The sequence below is a fragment of the Urocitellus parryii genome, chromosome 1 (assembly GCF_045843805.1).
Source record: "Urocitellus parryii isolate mUroPar1 chromosome 1, mUroPar1.hap1, whole genome shotgun sequence".
Taxonomy (NCBI): Eukaryota; Metazoa; Chordata; class Mammalia; order Rodentia; family Sciuridae; genus Urocitellus; species Urocitellus parryii.
This window is the reverse complement of record NC_135531.1, coordinates 5,079,164-5,095,165: the sequence shown is the minus strand read 5'-3', so window position 1 is coordinate 5,095,165 and position 16,002 is coordinate 5,079,164. Positions and strand designations below refer to the sequence as shown.

General features: G+C 33.8%; 1 protein-coding gene across 1 annotated transcript in view; it reads right to left on the bottom strand.

The window, feature by feature from the left end:
- Positions 1 to 16,002, bottom strand: part of Ice1 (interactor of little elongation complex ELL subunit 1) — a 50,201-nt gene that overhangs the window by 25,741 nt on the left and 8,458 nt on the right. The window contains exons 2-10 of the mRNA XM_077791404.1: positions 13,130 to 13,188; positions 12,565 to 12,599; positions 9,848 to 9,866; positions 8,930 to 9,041; positions 6,993 to 7,069; positions 5,835 to 5,872; positions 3,850 to 3,932; positions 3,603 to 3,642; positions 3,465 to 3,521 (exon numbers count right to left, since the gene is read on the bottom strand). Of these exons, the coding sequence (XP_077647530.1) occupies positions 3,465 to 3,521; positions 3,603 to 3,642; positions 3,850 to 3,932; positions 5,835 to 5,872; positions 6,993 to 7,069; positions 8,930 to 9,041; positions 9,848 to 9,866; positions 12,565 to 12,599; positions 13,130 to 13,188 (520 nt within the window). The remainder of the gene's footprint in view (positions 1 to 3,464; positions 3,522 to 3,602; positions 3,643 to 3,849; positions 3,933 to 5,834; positions 5,873 to 6,992; positions 7,070 to 8,929; positions 9,042 to 9,847; positions 9,867 to 12,564; positions 12,600 to 13,129; positions 13,189 to 16,002) is intronic.

Here is a 16,002-nt window from a genome sequence, read left to right as displayed (position 1 = left end):
ATGTGTTCATGTTAATGGGACAGGCACATTCCATATTTTCTAAGTTCTAAAACAATAAATTAATGATAAAGACACTTGTTTTCACTCAAGGCTTTGGAGAGCTCAACCAATAAACCATCTGGAATTACAATGGTCTAAAACACTTCAATTATTTTTAAAAATTTCTTCTGGATTATTTTCTGTTCAAGTTTGAATCAATTTGAGAGCACATTTTCCTAGAAAAAGAAAATCTGTTTTTCACATTGGGATATGAAACTATGAATGAAGAACTAAACTGTACTTTCGCAGCTTTCCAAGTCCTGGTGCCATGGGTTTTCCTCTTGCTCACACTTGATGTAGGTTCTCGTTTCTCCAGTACAGTAATGATCCAGTCAGTTTCAATAGTTCCAAATCAATTGCTGCACTTTTTTTTCATTAACTTATAGGAATGGGGTCTTGTTAATATCTCATTAAATTGTGGAGTTATTTTGCTGTGTATTAGCCAATTTAAAATGTTTGAGAAGTATACTAAAGAACTGTGCAGTCTGCAGAGTCATATTTAATTATGGTCAGAATTCCATCTCCTGTCTGCTCTCACCTGTTTCTGAGAAACATACTAAAATTGCTCATGATGACAAACAATGTGGCTATTCCTCCTAGAATTCCCAAAAGCTCTTTTACTGATAGTTTCATGCTCTTAGGTATATACAGTGTCCACTTAATGAGTTGTGTTAATCAACTTAAACATTCCTTTTTAATCTATGTAAATGTGTTTCTAAGCTTGAAATATTTTCTTATGTTGCTGCTTTCCTGAGAGCACTGCTTGGAAGACATTTTCCTGCCACTCTGTATTCAAACTTTTTGTTTCATTTATCTTAGGTACATATCCTACAAACATGTCAGAGGTGGAATTTATATTAAAAAATCATTTTCTACACTTGGGAGGCCCCAACAGAATGAACATAAAAATATTTTCTGTTCAGTGACTTTCTCTTCTGTTACTACTTGATCTCTTTCCCTCCTTATGGTTCTGTGATCCCCTCTGAAAACTTCAAAGAGATGAATACTAAGACATCTGGCTTTATCCTTCAATTTCTTATATTTTTCTAACACTCTGTGTACTACATCCTTAGAGACATCTTGGATCTAATCTCTAGGTTCACTAATTCAATCATCTATCCATTCAACATTAGCCTATTTAGCAGATTTATTTCTGTAATTATATTTTTAATTTCCAAGATCCACAGAGGGAGCCTGTGGATATGTTCTTAGATTTTCTCTAAGAATTCTAATTCAGTTTTTAATCTTTTCTTCTCACACATGATTTAGTATTATTTCCTTAGTCTTCTGGCACCTTTCTTCCTTGTCCCTCCCTTTCTTTTTGTCAAGGTTTTAGAAAAGGGTATACCTTTAGGAGTGTATTCCTTTATGTACATTTGTAGTCCTGATCTTCTGGCAGTAAGTGCAGGTTCTTGTTTCATGACCCTGCCTTTGGGGACAGAGGTGAGTGAATGCAATTGTGTGGGTTACACGGAGTGCATTACCATCTTTTTAATAGGAACAGGAGTGACTAATGCTCAAAGCAGCCACAACTACTCAATGTTCTAATATCCACAGACCTCAGGCATGTCTTATGGCGCAGCTACCATTTCAGCAATCTGTACCTGGGGCACAGTCTGTGGGCAAAGGCCAGAAACAGGTTTGAAATGAGAAGGCTGTCATACCTTTACCCTTTTATCAATGACTTGCAAATGCTAAGGACCTGCTCCTACCTCTATTTCTACCCTAGCAATCAAGGGAAATTCCAGGCTTCTGCAGTGAAACTTGCTTTTTGCAGCCTGCAACTGTCACCATCTGCTTTCCATCTTCCTCATCAATTTACCCTATTGATGGTAAACTTTTTAACTATCCAGGCAAACTACTTTTCATTTAGGTCATTTTTGTTGGAATTTGAAAAGAAGTCAAGGCAAAGTGCCACTCAGGAAGCCTTTTTTAAAGTGATGCCAACTCAATATTTCTTAGTGTTTAATTTGTTAATTTCTTCCAGCAGTCAAATATTCAATATTAATAGAGAAAAGTGCTAAGGATTCAATTAAGAAGTAAGAAATAAATACATCAAAGTTCACAACTGACTTCATTAATTTATTCACCTGGAAAAAAATACAATGTACAATATCCCTGCCCTCATTATTAGAGAGGATCAAAACAAAACATAAAATAACTTTGAGAGAGCAATAAGCTCTTTGAAAAAAATAAGATGAAAGGTAGGACAGAAAACTGAAAGGAGTGGGTAGAAGGACCATGTTTGAATAGCAAGGCCTAACACAGATCTGTGAGTCCAGAAGGAAATATGATTAAATTCAACAGCTGATTGTTGGCTGGGAAAGCACAATGCAATGCTCTGGATCTTTGATTGCTCTCAGCAATACCCATCACTCCATCTCACACTCCACACACAGAGCAAAAGCACAAGAGATTGCATACATGTGATACCAGTGCCCAGGCAACTGGAAAGTATGAACAGCTAATGGCCTTAAACCAAGGAAAACGTGAACTTGTTCTCTAAGGTAAAAAAAAATTAAAGAAAAGGGAAAAGGGGATAAAAGTGAATTCTTAAGAGACACTGCTTACTTATACATAAAAATTTAAAGGTCTTCAATTATTTCCAATCATTCAATTATTCAATTATTTCCAATTATTAAGGTTTTTAATAAAAAAAATCCGCATTAGTATGATGAAAATGACTACATTTAATTAATAAACATTAATTTCAACTTCATAAAAAACTTACAAAAGTAGAAATTCAAATTCATAACCTCCACTTTTTAAAAGGAGAAAAAAGGGAAGTAAATGGCAAAGAGCCAAGTAGTAAACAAAGGTATTAAGATGAAAACTCCCAATTTCTCACTCTCAATTGTCATTATGCCTTCTCATCTAGAAATGAGGCACTCAGTACAAATGTGTAGTGACATATCTGGATTTCCCTTGCAACAATTCCATGGCTATCACTATTTTACTTTTCTTCCTTAAACTCTTATGTTTTCAGTAAATATACAATAGGGCTTTGACACCATGGTTTTTCTGCCTGACTTTAACAATGTTTTTATGTTTGGCAACTAGGATATTTAAAAAATTAATCTGATAAGTTGCAAACTAGTTAGAACCTAATTATTATTCATACCTATAAATTGTAATCTAATGAATACCTAATTATTGAAAACTGTGGAAACTGTACATATTAAATAGTTTTCCTTTCCCAAACAACATTCTTCATTGTATCCCTTAATCACTGTATTTTTTTAGAAGATAAAAAATTGGTTAGAAATATATATTGACTAATGCCAACCCCAAATACATGGCTTCTTCTAACATGAAATATATAATAATCCTGGATATTTTTACAGCTATATGTTAGAGCTACATGGAATCTTCCAAATCACTAATACTAGCACACAAAATTGAAGCAAAAATTACAGTATACTCACTTTTATCTATGCTTCCATATGAATCACTTGAAATTTGTGTTCCAATATGTCTCAATTCTAAAAAGATGCGGGAAAAATAATTTTAAAATATTGCATATCAATATAGAAATTTTAAGTAAGTATTAACTGAATACTCACCCTTCTCATTTTTCTGTTTGGAAAATTCGTCAAGTCTTTCCTGTGAAAATAAAATACTAAAAATGTTTATGTTGGATGAGTAGTGCAAATATGGTGGATCAAATGTACAACAGGTATAACTTAACAGGCAACGTGCCTATAGTCCCTAGGTGGCCTCTGCCTGACTGTCAGATCTGTTACAACAGTCACCCACACAGGCCCCGAAACCAGGAATTTTCAAGTTTGAACACACTGTTTTATATAGTACCTGTGTCTTCTTAAATTCTTTTTCAAGTATTTTCTTTTCATTTCTTAGTTGTTTGAAGTCTTGAGTTTGCTTGACAGCAGCTTCTGTATTTTAAAATTATAATAAAGAAACAGAAAAATAATTTACTACCTTTACTGCTAGAGTTAATCGATTACTCAAGATCTGATCTAGTATGAGTTTTTCTCATTTCTTAAAGTACTCAAATGCTTTATCGGTCAGGGCTAATAGAGGAACTTTTCTTTCTTTAACTATTTATAAGATTATAAAATTGATGCAGGGCTTAAGAATCCTTTCCAAACCCTTCTGGGCAGGGCCACAATCTAATGCATAAGGGGAGATGCCATGGTACCTTGTACTCTTTTCTTTTCAATAATTAGCAGTGATGTTTTGAGATTTTAGAACTGTCATTTTAGAATTAATACCATTCTCTTTATCTGGTGAAGAAGAAAAGGGAGCAGCTTTCATGATATTTACTGGAGACAGTTATTCTTTTCTGGAATTCCCTCCCCCACACACATTATTTTATTGCTGCAAGATACTCATACATAATTGGGAAACTTATTATTAGATATTCACATATGCACACAATACAATTATATAATTTGGCTAATATCACTTCCTGGAATTGCCTTTAACAAGCTAACTAATCCTAATTCCAAATATCTTTGTTAGAGATCTACTCTTTAAGAATATTTAGAGTTCTCTGCATCTTTACCAAATCCTTCATTCTGAAATAACAAATATTCCACACTATTAACAATCTGACCAGTACTGATTTTATACAGATATACTCACACACAATTGCTAAAAAAAAACAAAATCCCCTAAAACAACAAAGTAACAATATGCTAAAAAGCTTGAGTATTTCTTTCCTCAATAATCTTTATTATGTCTTATCATTTACTAGGGGAAAGTGTTTTTCTACATGAAAAACACTGCATTTTGCTTCATAGCTATATATGGAGTCTCAAAGGCATCTCATGTTTCTCAAAATATTTCCTTAGACACTTATCTCCACACACCACCAAGAAAAAGACAAGACTTAGAACACAGCAGTGTCCTTCCTGCCAACTGTCAATGTTTGTGCAATAATTAAATCTAAGGAACATGTCACCAAGACATTTATAGAATAAGTCTAAAACATTTGGCTTAATCTAGATAAATTAATGACTGGGACTACTAAATTTAAACTATTACTTCACACTCTAAGTGAAAATGCACCATCACATTGAAGCAGGGCGAAATCACTATAATGTCAGAAACCCACAGCAGATAAGACGGTTACTAGAGCCACACTGGAACTGAAGGAAAACCACACGCATGGATGGAAACAGCAGAAGCTGTCTGTCTCTACTGTGCATTAGGTCCATGTCCCACCGCACAATGCAGGGAGGAAAAGCCAACAAAAAGATCTTGAGTTTCACTCCCACTGACTTCTGAAGGGTTATCAGCTGAAACATGAAGACCTAAGAAACTGCACTCTGCACTTTCTTTGTGAAGTAGAAGCACCTAACAATTGTGGAGTGTGTGGAGATTTAAAATGATTTAAATTTACCAGATTTAAACTGGACTATCGTAATGATGAGGATTTCATGGAAATCTCCCTACATGTATCATAAATGCATGAGTTTCTTGATATTAAAAGCAGTATCTGTTCTTATATCATGGGGGAAAAATAAGAAAGTCCATAGGATTCCACTTTCAAAATTAAATCATTTCATTAGTTGCTACTTTTTACAACAAAAAGTGCAGGGTGCTATTATTTTGAGTATAATACCCTTTCAGGGATTGCCACATTCCATCTCCAACTTCTGATATGGTTACTAGGAGGAACATACCCTTGCTCTCAACCAGGGATGACCCAGAGATGTACCATCCAAGTCTACAACAACTCAACCATTTGATCGAGTGCTTCAACCTATTACCAGGGATCTGAAATAGCCAGCAAGGGTTTCCACTAGCCAGGTAACAATAGTGCCATTTACCTTCCAGCTTCTTCACCTTAGCTTCAAGTTTCTTCTTCCTAATAATAAAATACTATAAGTTAGAAAGTGAAAAATAATATGACAGAAACAAAACCTCACAATTTATGAAACATATTTTTTAAATTACTGAGCTTTGCCTAACAGACTATTTCAGTCACAACTAGCATTAAGTCATCAATAACTGAAATTACCGTAAGTTTTTCTGATAGAATAAACCTAAGAAAGAATGGTATTCCATTTAATGTATAGTAGTTCTAAAATGGATTTTTTTTTTCAATCTGTCTTTTCCATATGAAAAACAAGTTGTGGACCTACTCAGGCTCTGCCCCTAGAGGAAGTGAGATCATCTAGAAGCTGAGCTTACAGCACATCCAGATGGGCTCCAATGGTCAGCACTGGTCAATATTACTCTCGGGGAGCATGTGCAGTTAACTATGTGTACACAGCAACCTGACAGAAGGCAGAGGCTGGAGACCCTCTCCAGTTCTAAGGTGGATTCCTAAGAGCCAAAAAAGGAAGGTAACCCCCTGAGAAAGAGTCTCTGAGTCACTGCTGAATCACATGTACACAGTAAACCACTGTCTACACAGTTCACACGACTGTTTTGTGTGGTACTGAATGTCAAAATAATCAAGGGATTTTTAAAAAAATTTTTTTTTTTTAGTTGTTGATGGACCTTTATTTTATTTATTTGTATGTGGTGCTGAGAACGAACCCAGTGCCTCGCACATGCAAGGCAAGCCTCTACCACTTAGCCATGACCCCAGCCCACAGGGGATGTTTTTAACAGCACTTTTCATTAGTGGTAATAAAGATGTCTATTCTGTTTGAAACTCATTGAAATATCAGCACAAAGCAAGAAGTCAATAGACACACGGACACACATGCATGTGTACAGAATAAAAAACTTTTATGTACTTCTTTTTGCAGCACTTTAACACAGGACCTTCTAATCTTCCTTATAATTGCTCAAAGTAGATACAATTCCCAGTTTACAAAGGTGGAAATCAAGGTTGAGAGACTAACTAGTTCAAGACCACACAGCTAATCATTGCCAAAAAATCCAAAGACTGAGAAAAGAGAAATATTATTGATTTATGGAATATCTACTTTCAAATATGAAAACCCCATTTCTATAGTAATTTTAAAACTACTCACTGTGCATCACTTTTCAAGCATTCCTCTTTTACACGAGCATATTCCTGGTGAGTGTCCTGATATAACTTTAGAGAACTCTAAAGAAACAAACAAAAACTGTCCAAATAAAAGTAGCTGACAATAGGTCTTAACTTGTTTTGATCTTGAGAAGTCAAACTGTCATCCTTTCACAGTATGAAATTAACCAAAAGAATAGATATATTCAGCAGGAAACCAAATATAATTCATTGAATATTTTAATGAGTTTAATCAGATTCTTAATACATATAATTGGTAATACACTCATATAAAAGCTACAAAACAAAATAATAACTTATTTTAAGACAATTCCAAATCCTTTAATAACTGGTTTAAATATCAAATAGCTAATATTCTTGTCTCAAACAATAAAATTTAATATACTTTGAAGAAATTTAGAGCTCAGTAAGTATTAGTTATAGTACTACTGTGGAAAAAATACAAAACAAATCACTATACTTAATGATAACTGGGAAAAATGTGTGAACTCTTAATATATATATATATATATATATACACACACACACACACACACACCCTGACAGCCCTATGGACTGGGAAAGACTGTAATTGAGGGTGACATTTATATACATAGATATATATATATATATATATATATATATATTTCTCTATCTCACCAGCTCTAGAGGCCTTTTTCAAATGAGTCTGAGGGCTTGAGAGGAATTTATTTTTTTAAAGTCACAGAAAGTAATTAAGAGTTTTATTATTGAGGTCTGACTCCAAGGTTCCCTCTCAGATATAGATTTTATAATCACAGATAGACATAAATGAACACTGCAACTGTTTCTGTTCAACTTTCACTGCATAGTTGAATGAAGAATTTTTACAAAAACAGTAAATAAATATGTATCATTCAAGTACATAAGATTTCAGATAGCTACATGTCTCTAGTGAAATAGCACCATGTAAGAAAGACCAGAAGGCACAAATACTCTCACCCAAGAGCCATGGGTTGCAAAGGGGAGAATACTCCAGGGTGGTAACAATCTGTCTCATGTAAACCATATGACTTTCGGGATTTCCAGTGATTTTATCTGTAGTAGCCATGAACTCTTTTTTAAGGTTCTTGTAAAAGGTAAATTTATACAGAAAATTATCCTAAGTTTAAGGTATTTAAAAAAAAAAAAAAGTTTTCCAGGAAACTGGGTTTTGAAAAGGAAAATAAACTCCATGAAAGGATAACCTTATCAAAGTTTTATATCTAAAATAGGTGTTTTTTCCCCAGGACTTCAAATCATTGCATAAATAGTATCAGACTGTTTCAAACAGGAAGTACCTTCTAACCTCAACACTTACCTATGAGAGCATGTGAATATTAGTGAAGTACTCTCACTTTATGCACTGCTCACAGACAATGAGAAACCACAAAGTACCAAACATAACTACAAGAACAGAAATCTAAAATCAGGACGAAACCAAGCTACCCAGGTAATAGTGGTAAAAGGATGTATAGACATTGCTTAGTACATTGATTAATTCATGAACCATGAGAGCGAGTTCTCTATATGACATCTTCACTCATACTAAAACAGAGACCCTGAGTCCTACCCTCGGCTGTCCAGCACTACTGGATGAAATCAAATTCTCTCCCACTTTCTCAGTCACACACAATGATTTAAGTGTAAATTTTTGCACATTATTTCACATTTAGGGAAAAAATTGAATTAGCGTAGGACACATTAAAAAAAAAACACTCAGTTGTCAGTTTTCTCTAGTGGAGTCCTCAAAAAGCATAAGGAACTAACAGTATTATAATCACTGTGAAGCCATTAATCAATCAGCTCAGTGTCTCTAAGGACAGTGATATATTAACTTTTATTTGCTTTGATAACACATTAAAAGTGCCCTTTTAACAATTATAGTGACAATAGGCCTTTATAGGAAATGATAGTAGTTACCTTTTTCTCTTCTAGCTCTGCTTTTAAAGATCCTAGTTCTTCCTGACACTTCTGCAGAGGAGAAATTTTCTGCAGCATCTGCTCCACTTGGTGATGTAAAGTACTATTTTCTCTAAAAATGAACAATGAATAATGTCATTACACAAGAGAATCTGCAGTGAGTTGCTGAACACCTATACTGATGATCTGAGATTTCTAATTTGGAACCAAAAAAAAAAAGAAAATAATCTTTTTAAATACATTTCTACCATTTATACCTACTTACACTAATATGATCTTCATATTGCTTAATTTCTTAGAAATAACAGTCTATTTTTGTTTAAAGTGTATCAAAAAGCAACTTGGGAAACAAGTACAAGTAGACCTCCCTGGAAGTCTCTTCTCTCTGCTAGAGAACGTGTTCAAGAACTGTCTGCAAACATGGCACTTCCAATCTTGAATGCATCACTATTTATTCAAATTAAGTGATAGGCTATTTTGGAATGTGGGTTAAAACTACATTTGAGCCTTCTTCTAAATGACAAATGTAAACAGAACATGAAATATTGCTAAAGTTTTAAGTAGGCCTGTTTTGGATTGTGTAAAATAACACTAGATAAACAACCATGTTAAAAAGTGCAATTCATGTGGACAACAGTAATTTGAGAATAAGCTTCATCTCAGTTGCAATATAGTCAGCAAAAGTCAATGAAAAGATGAAACACCAGGCTGCAACTTAAGACCTAAGTAAATTCATTCAAATGATGTGGCAGAAAAATGCAAATCTTTTATTATGAGCAATAAAGCAACATACTACACCTAGGATCAATCCTAGGTATGTTTTGTTAGATTCTGTTTAAACTCTGGCCTACAAATACCTATTCAAAATCAAACACTCAAACAAGTGGTATCACCAACTATGAAAAGAGGTTGGCTTACCTTCTTGCAAACTGCAGCTGTAAAACTTATTAAAGAAAACTCTGAGAATTTTATCATCTGATACTCACCTCTCCAGGTGAGTATCAGATAAAACTCATTTTACAATTATCTTTAATAATCTATAATCAATGAACATACAAGAAATATCATAAACCCCAGAAAATAACATCTAAGCTTCTACTTGTAACACTGTAATGTCTTTTTACTGAGTTATTCCTATTTACCAAAATACCTATTTCTCTAAAAAAAACAGCCCTGTGAAGACTTGATTGGTTAGAGTTAAATTACAAGAATAAAGACCAAGCATTAACCAGTAAATAGAAAATACTTTGATATTCCATATATATCTGAATTCCCAATAACCTGCCCTTCATTTCTTGAGTAACTCAGAGAATAATGGCAACAGACAAGAGTTATATATAATTCACAAAAATCACATAACTACCCTTAATGAGTAATTAGAAAAGAATACAAAGAGAACGTAAAATCCACAAAAGCTACAGAGAGATTATAAAATCTACATGGGTCTTCATTTTTACAATTCAGACAATTTGATAACCTCAATTTCATCTGCCAGTAAATATGCTTAGACAGCAAAGAATAATTCCATGAAGTTTAACTTCCGAGCAACTCCCATGTTTACTTACAGCCCAGCATAGCATGTGTATATTTGTAAAAATATGTCTGCAGCTCCTGCATCTTAAGGTTCTCAAGGCTGAGAAGTACACTTTACTACTCTTCCTAAATTATAGCAGTCTTTGAAAAAAATTTTTTTTAAAAAGTCATGAAAACAATGTATTTCCTGTCCTTTGGAAAGAAGCAATGATAGACAATAAAATGGTCAGAATTAAACAAAAAAATAACGCACTGAATAATGCTGATTTTATCAGAGCCCACTTATTGAAAAATATAACTTTCTAATCTTGAGGGGAAAAAAAGAGAAAATCTGTTGCCATGTGAGTAGCAAAAGATGCAAATTATATAAAAAGCCATAATAAATGTGTGACTGGGTTTTTAAGTTTAAAGCAAACTACTGCATTTTTAAGGAATAACAAATAAACATTTGTGGCAAATTCCAAGTGTATGTTTTAAAAAATCAGTATCTGAAGCTCAGGCTGAAGTTGAATATCACATCACACAACACACTTCTGAAAGTCTTACCTATTTATAAAGAATCATGCTGATAATTCTTATTTAAACACTTTTGTAGACAAATTTTAGGTAAGTCAGTAATTTCCAGATTACCCACAACCTCAAAAAGTTTATAGCATTTCTCCAAAAGTGATACAATGGATACTATTATGGTCTGCATATAGGGTGTCCCTATATTATTATATCCTGTATTAGGTGAGGTAGCAATATTTAGAAGTGAAATGATTTCTTTATGGGAGCCGTAACCTCACCAGTGGACAGATACATTAACCCCTTCTTCCCCACTTCCCCTCTGGGTTTCCAGGCTGGCAAGCTGAGCAACTTCCCTCCACCACACTCCTGGGTCATATTGTTCTTCTCACCTCCAGCCCAGACCATGGGCTGAAAATTTTGAAGCCATGAGCCCAAATTAAACTTATCCTCCTCTAAGTTGCTCTAGTCAAGTATTTTGGTCACAGCAACGAAAAACTGACTAACATACACACATATGAAGCTGCCCATCTATTTTTCTATTTAGCAATCTAGAAGTAGTTATGATAATTGTTTCTGTACCACTCTTAAAATCAAACATATTACTTTTGTGATTTTTATGCATTTGTAATTAAACAAATTAAGTTTCACAAAATGAAGCATATGAGAAATTTGTCAGTGACTTCCAATTTTTAATGTAAAAATTCAAACACTAAAACTAAATCTAAATACTAATACCTTGCTCTAATTATACAAATTAGATATCATGATATGAATACAAACAAATAATTGGAGATCACAATTACATTCAGTATGCCAAAAATAATACTGAAGTAGGCCTCAAGTTGCTGTCAAAATAACTTGAGATTCAATTGTTGTGACAGCAGAAATCTGTCCCAACGTGGAAAATAAAGTTGAAGTATCATGATCTCTATGGGCACATATATGTTTGTTTTCATGGGAGAATTTTTATGGGAGAGACTTAACTCAAGGCAAATGTTATCACCAAAGATGTGGAAAGATCAGTAATACAGACCTTTCTCTATCTGCTAAGAAAATATTTAAACAGAGCTAACTAAATTACAGGTGTTTTGTAAATATTTATTGAACAAACTGACTCTAAGCCCAAGAATTTCCTTATGAATATAAAAATCATATTATTTCTATATGGTTTTTGATACACTAATTCTCTATTAATCACAAAATAATTAAACAAGTTTTTCCCAACATTTTGAATGTTCTCGAGTATACTTTTTGCAGATTCAAAAGGAATATTCAGAAAGTAATTCCTAAGTGTCAAAACATGTCCTAAGATGCTACATTCTCAGTAAAAATGGTATTACAAAGCTTATAATACCTTAAAAAAATCAGAGTAATAGAAACAAAACAGACTGCTAAATCTCCTTGTCTTAGAACTTTAAGTATGCATTAAAACTAAAAGGACTACCTGTCAATTATGCCCATTAGAAACACTTTTTATTTGAGCCTATAAACTCTGCCTTCCAAAAGATAACTATTAAAAAGATCAGTCTTCATATCTCTATTATATATAAATAAATCTAAACATTCAAAAGAAATAAACAGTAAAAGGATATCATCACATTTCTTCTGGTATTCTGTTAGCAAATTACTGTAACAAAGAAAAGAATTAGGTTATTCTTTTTATTTAGAAAATACACTATGTTAAAATCATGTTGCAAATCATACAAAGCAGCCTCTCCTCTGGGTTTCCAGACACAATGTATGCTAATGTGTTACCTTAAATACCTCAAAAGCATTGCACTAATATGAGCTTTTAATTAAAAATCACTTTGATCAAAGTAGCATTGTGGCCTAAATTTCATAAGACTATTATAGCATTAAAAAAGTAAATCTGAAATCATGGCTATAAAATACTGTGAGGAAAATTTTACATTCAGCATAAAGCTAAAATGATCTTGAAAACACAAAACAGCTTTTAAAAAATTCCAATCCAGCGAAAGTAACTTCCTACTTACCCAGGAGCTTTGTTGTGAGCCACTAAATAAAGGTTCAAGTTGCTGAGAGAACTCACAGAAATGTTACCAGAATTAGTACCTCGTAGCCTAACCCTCAGGGCCCAAAACCTCCAGGTACTTCAGTTTGTCAGGCTTACAAAATTCTGTATGCAAATATACTTACTCTGTATTAATAATTTTTTGTTTCAAGGTAATCAATGCGTCAACATATTCATTTAAATTCTGAAAGAAAAAAGCTACAGTTAGCTACTTAGGTTTCTATCACACTCAACTACTTTAAACATCTATGATATTTATGAGAAAATTCAAATGTCTGGTTTAATATTACATAAACATATAAATGCGAACCTAGTATTTATATTATGTAAACACACATTTCCAGCCCATGCTTCCCTCAAACATCTTTATCAAAACACTAACACTCTTTTAACAAAAAAAGTAGTTGTAAAGAAGCTTTAACAATGTGCACAGCATCACAGTTCAATAAATATTAACTGATCATCATTCTTCACCCTACATGGTTTATGAAAGGATTTAAGACTACCCAAAAAGATGTACAACTTTTTAAAAAGTAAAGAATTACAAAAAGTAACATGGGAGAGATAAGTTGGAATATTACAATGGATCCAAGAGTAAGTGAAAACTTATTTCATAAGGATCCACATTAGAACATACAGACCAGTAACAAATATGGCTCTAAGTTACTGCTATAAACTTAAAAAAATGTTACCCTGTTCAAATGAACACCTGGATAACAACTTATTCTAGAACACAATCATGTTAACTTTTCCATATTCCACACAAGAAATAATCCCATAGTATTTTCTTAGCTTTCAAGTGGTTGCAGCACATGTAAGCACACTTGGATGCCCTCAATTTACCAAGTCTCTATAAAGGACATTTAGTACTTTCAAGTCTTTCCTAATAGCATGTAGTAGATTTCCTTGTTCATTTCTTTATGAGACTCTTCTACTTTTTTTTAGGATGAAGTTCAAACAGTGCATTGCTAAGACAGACTCTAGCAATGTTTAACAGCAGGCCACCCTCCAGAGGTGAACCATCCCCACCCATTGTTTCTGTTTCCAGCAGCCTTACCAGCTCTCTACCTGAGTGACAACTGTGATTTTTGTGGCAGTAATGAAAATTTTCTTGTATGTTTTATACAAATAGTTACAACCTCTACAACAATAGTCTTATCCCTCCTTTAACTCATGCTTATGCCTTATTTGCTTGCCCTCATCTTCCTGAACTCACTAAAGCCTCAGCACAAGGCCAAATAGTGAGTAGTAGGGAAGAATACTATGTATACATCCTTGTCTTAAATTAGAATTAAGTTTGCTATAATTCAGGTTTTTCATTGATATACTTTGATCATGTCATGAGAACTTCTACAGATAGTTTGCTAAAAGATTTTACCATGTCTGAGTATTAAACTTTAGCAAATAAATATAAAGGTATCTATTTAGTTTAAATGTGTACATTTTTCTCCTTTCACTTATTAATTGCAGTGGATTAATTACAATAGTTTCTAACATTGAAGTAGTCTTGCATTTCCCAGGATAAAAGCAACAGAATACTATACTGACTCCAACTATCTTGATAGATTCAATGTGCCATTGTACTAGTTAGGTTGTTTTTGTCAAATATATTCAAGAGTGATATGTCTATACTTTTTTACACTATGTCTCATATTCCTAATAATATTATACATAACTCATAAAATTATTTAAATACCTCTTCCTTATTCAAAAAGTGTGAGAAGGAAATAAGGCATGAGTACTTCTCATGCATGAAAAATATTTTGCTAAGTGGAGAACTGTTAGTCACCATCTGTTAGCTGTTGAATGCCCCACTCCCAAAAGACATACTGAAGTCCTGCCCACCTCAGAATGACCTAATCTGGAAATAAGGTCTTGGCAGATCCAATCAGGTTACCATCAAAGTACACTGGATTAAGGTGGGCTCTTAATCAGAGCTTTTTGTTAAACATTGAATCCCAATCACCAACTCTCCAACAAGCCTCAGGAAACAACTCCTCCACAATCCAGCAGCAAGCTTGCTTTTAAGAGGAGGTCTCTGGGACACCATGAACGCTTGGGGCAGAGGTACCATACCAAAAGCAGAGGGATTATGTAAACCTAAGCACAGTGATCTGAGATTGGCCACCAGTTTATCACTAATAAGCTCTAGAACAGAGGCAAACAGTCCTCTGTCCTCCAGGTAGAAGGGGGCACTTTCCCTCAGAAAAGATCTGCAGGTATTAACACTAGCTATTCTTCCATCAACAAATGGCCAGGCCACTATCCTGCAAAACTGTGCGGGGTCCAAAAGCCTCACACACTCAATTTATAGCTAGCCTATTAGGAACCATTCATGAATAATTGAGGACTCCTGAACACAAATCAAAAGGCTACAATATGAAAGAGGGAGACCAAAACAAGAAAAAGCAGCCTGAAGTAAACAAAAACTGGACAGAAAACTTTATAGTTATTTATTAATACAACCAGATATTCATGAAATTATAAGCTACTTTTAAAGAACATTGAGAACTCTTAGAAACTGGGGAGGAGCTCTTAAATTCAAACATGAAAACCCATAATATGGCTAAAGTTTAAAAAAGGATAACAGTGTTGGTAAAGATGTGGAGAAACTGGAACTTTCAAACATTGCTGGTGGGAATGTAAAATAGTTTAGCTGCTGTGGGAAACCCTTTAGCAGTACTCCACATTAAACAATTACCACAGGATCTAGCAATCATTCTCCCAGATACACACCCAAGGGAACTGAAAACATAGTCCATATCAGACTTATACACTAACATTTATACCAGCATCATTCACACTAGTCAAAATGTGAACATAAACTTAATGTCCATCAAGAGACGAATGGATAAACAAACGTTATACATAGATAGTCATATAATAAAATCCTGTTTGACAATGAAAAACTGGGATGATTCTTTAAAACATTATGCTAAGTGAAAAAAGCAAGTCACAAAAGGCCACTTATTCTAAGATTCCATTTATAATGATTGTC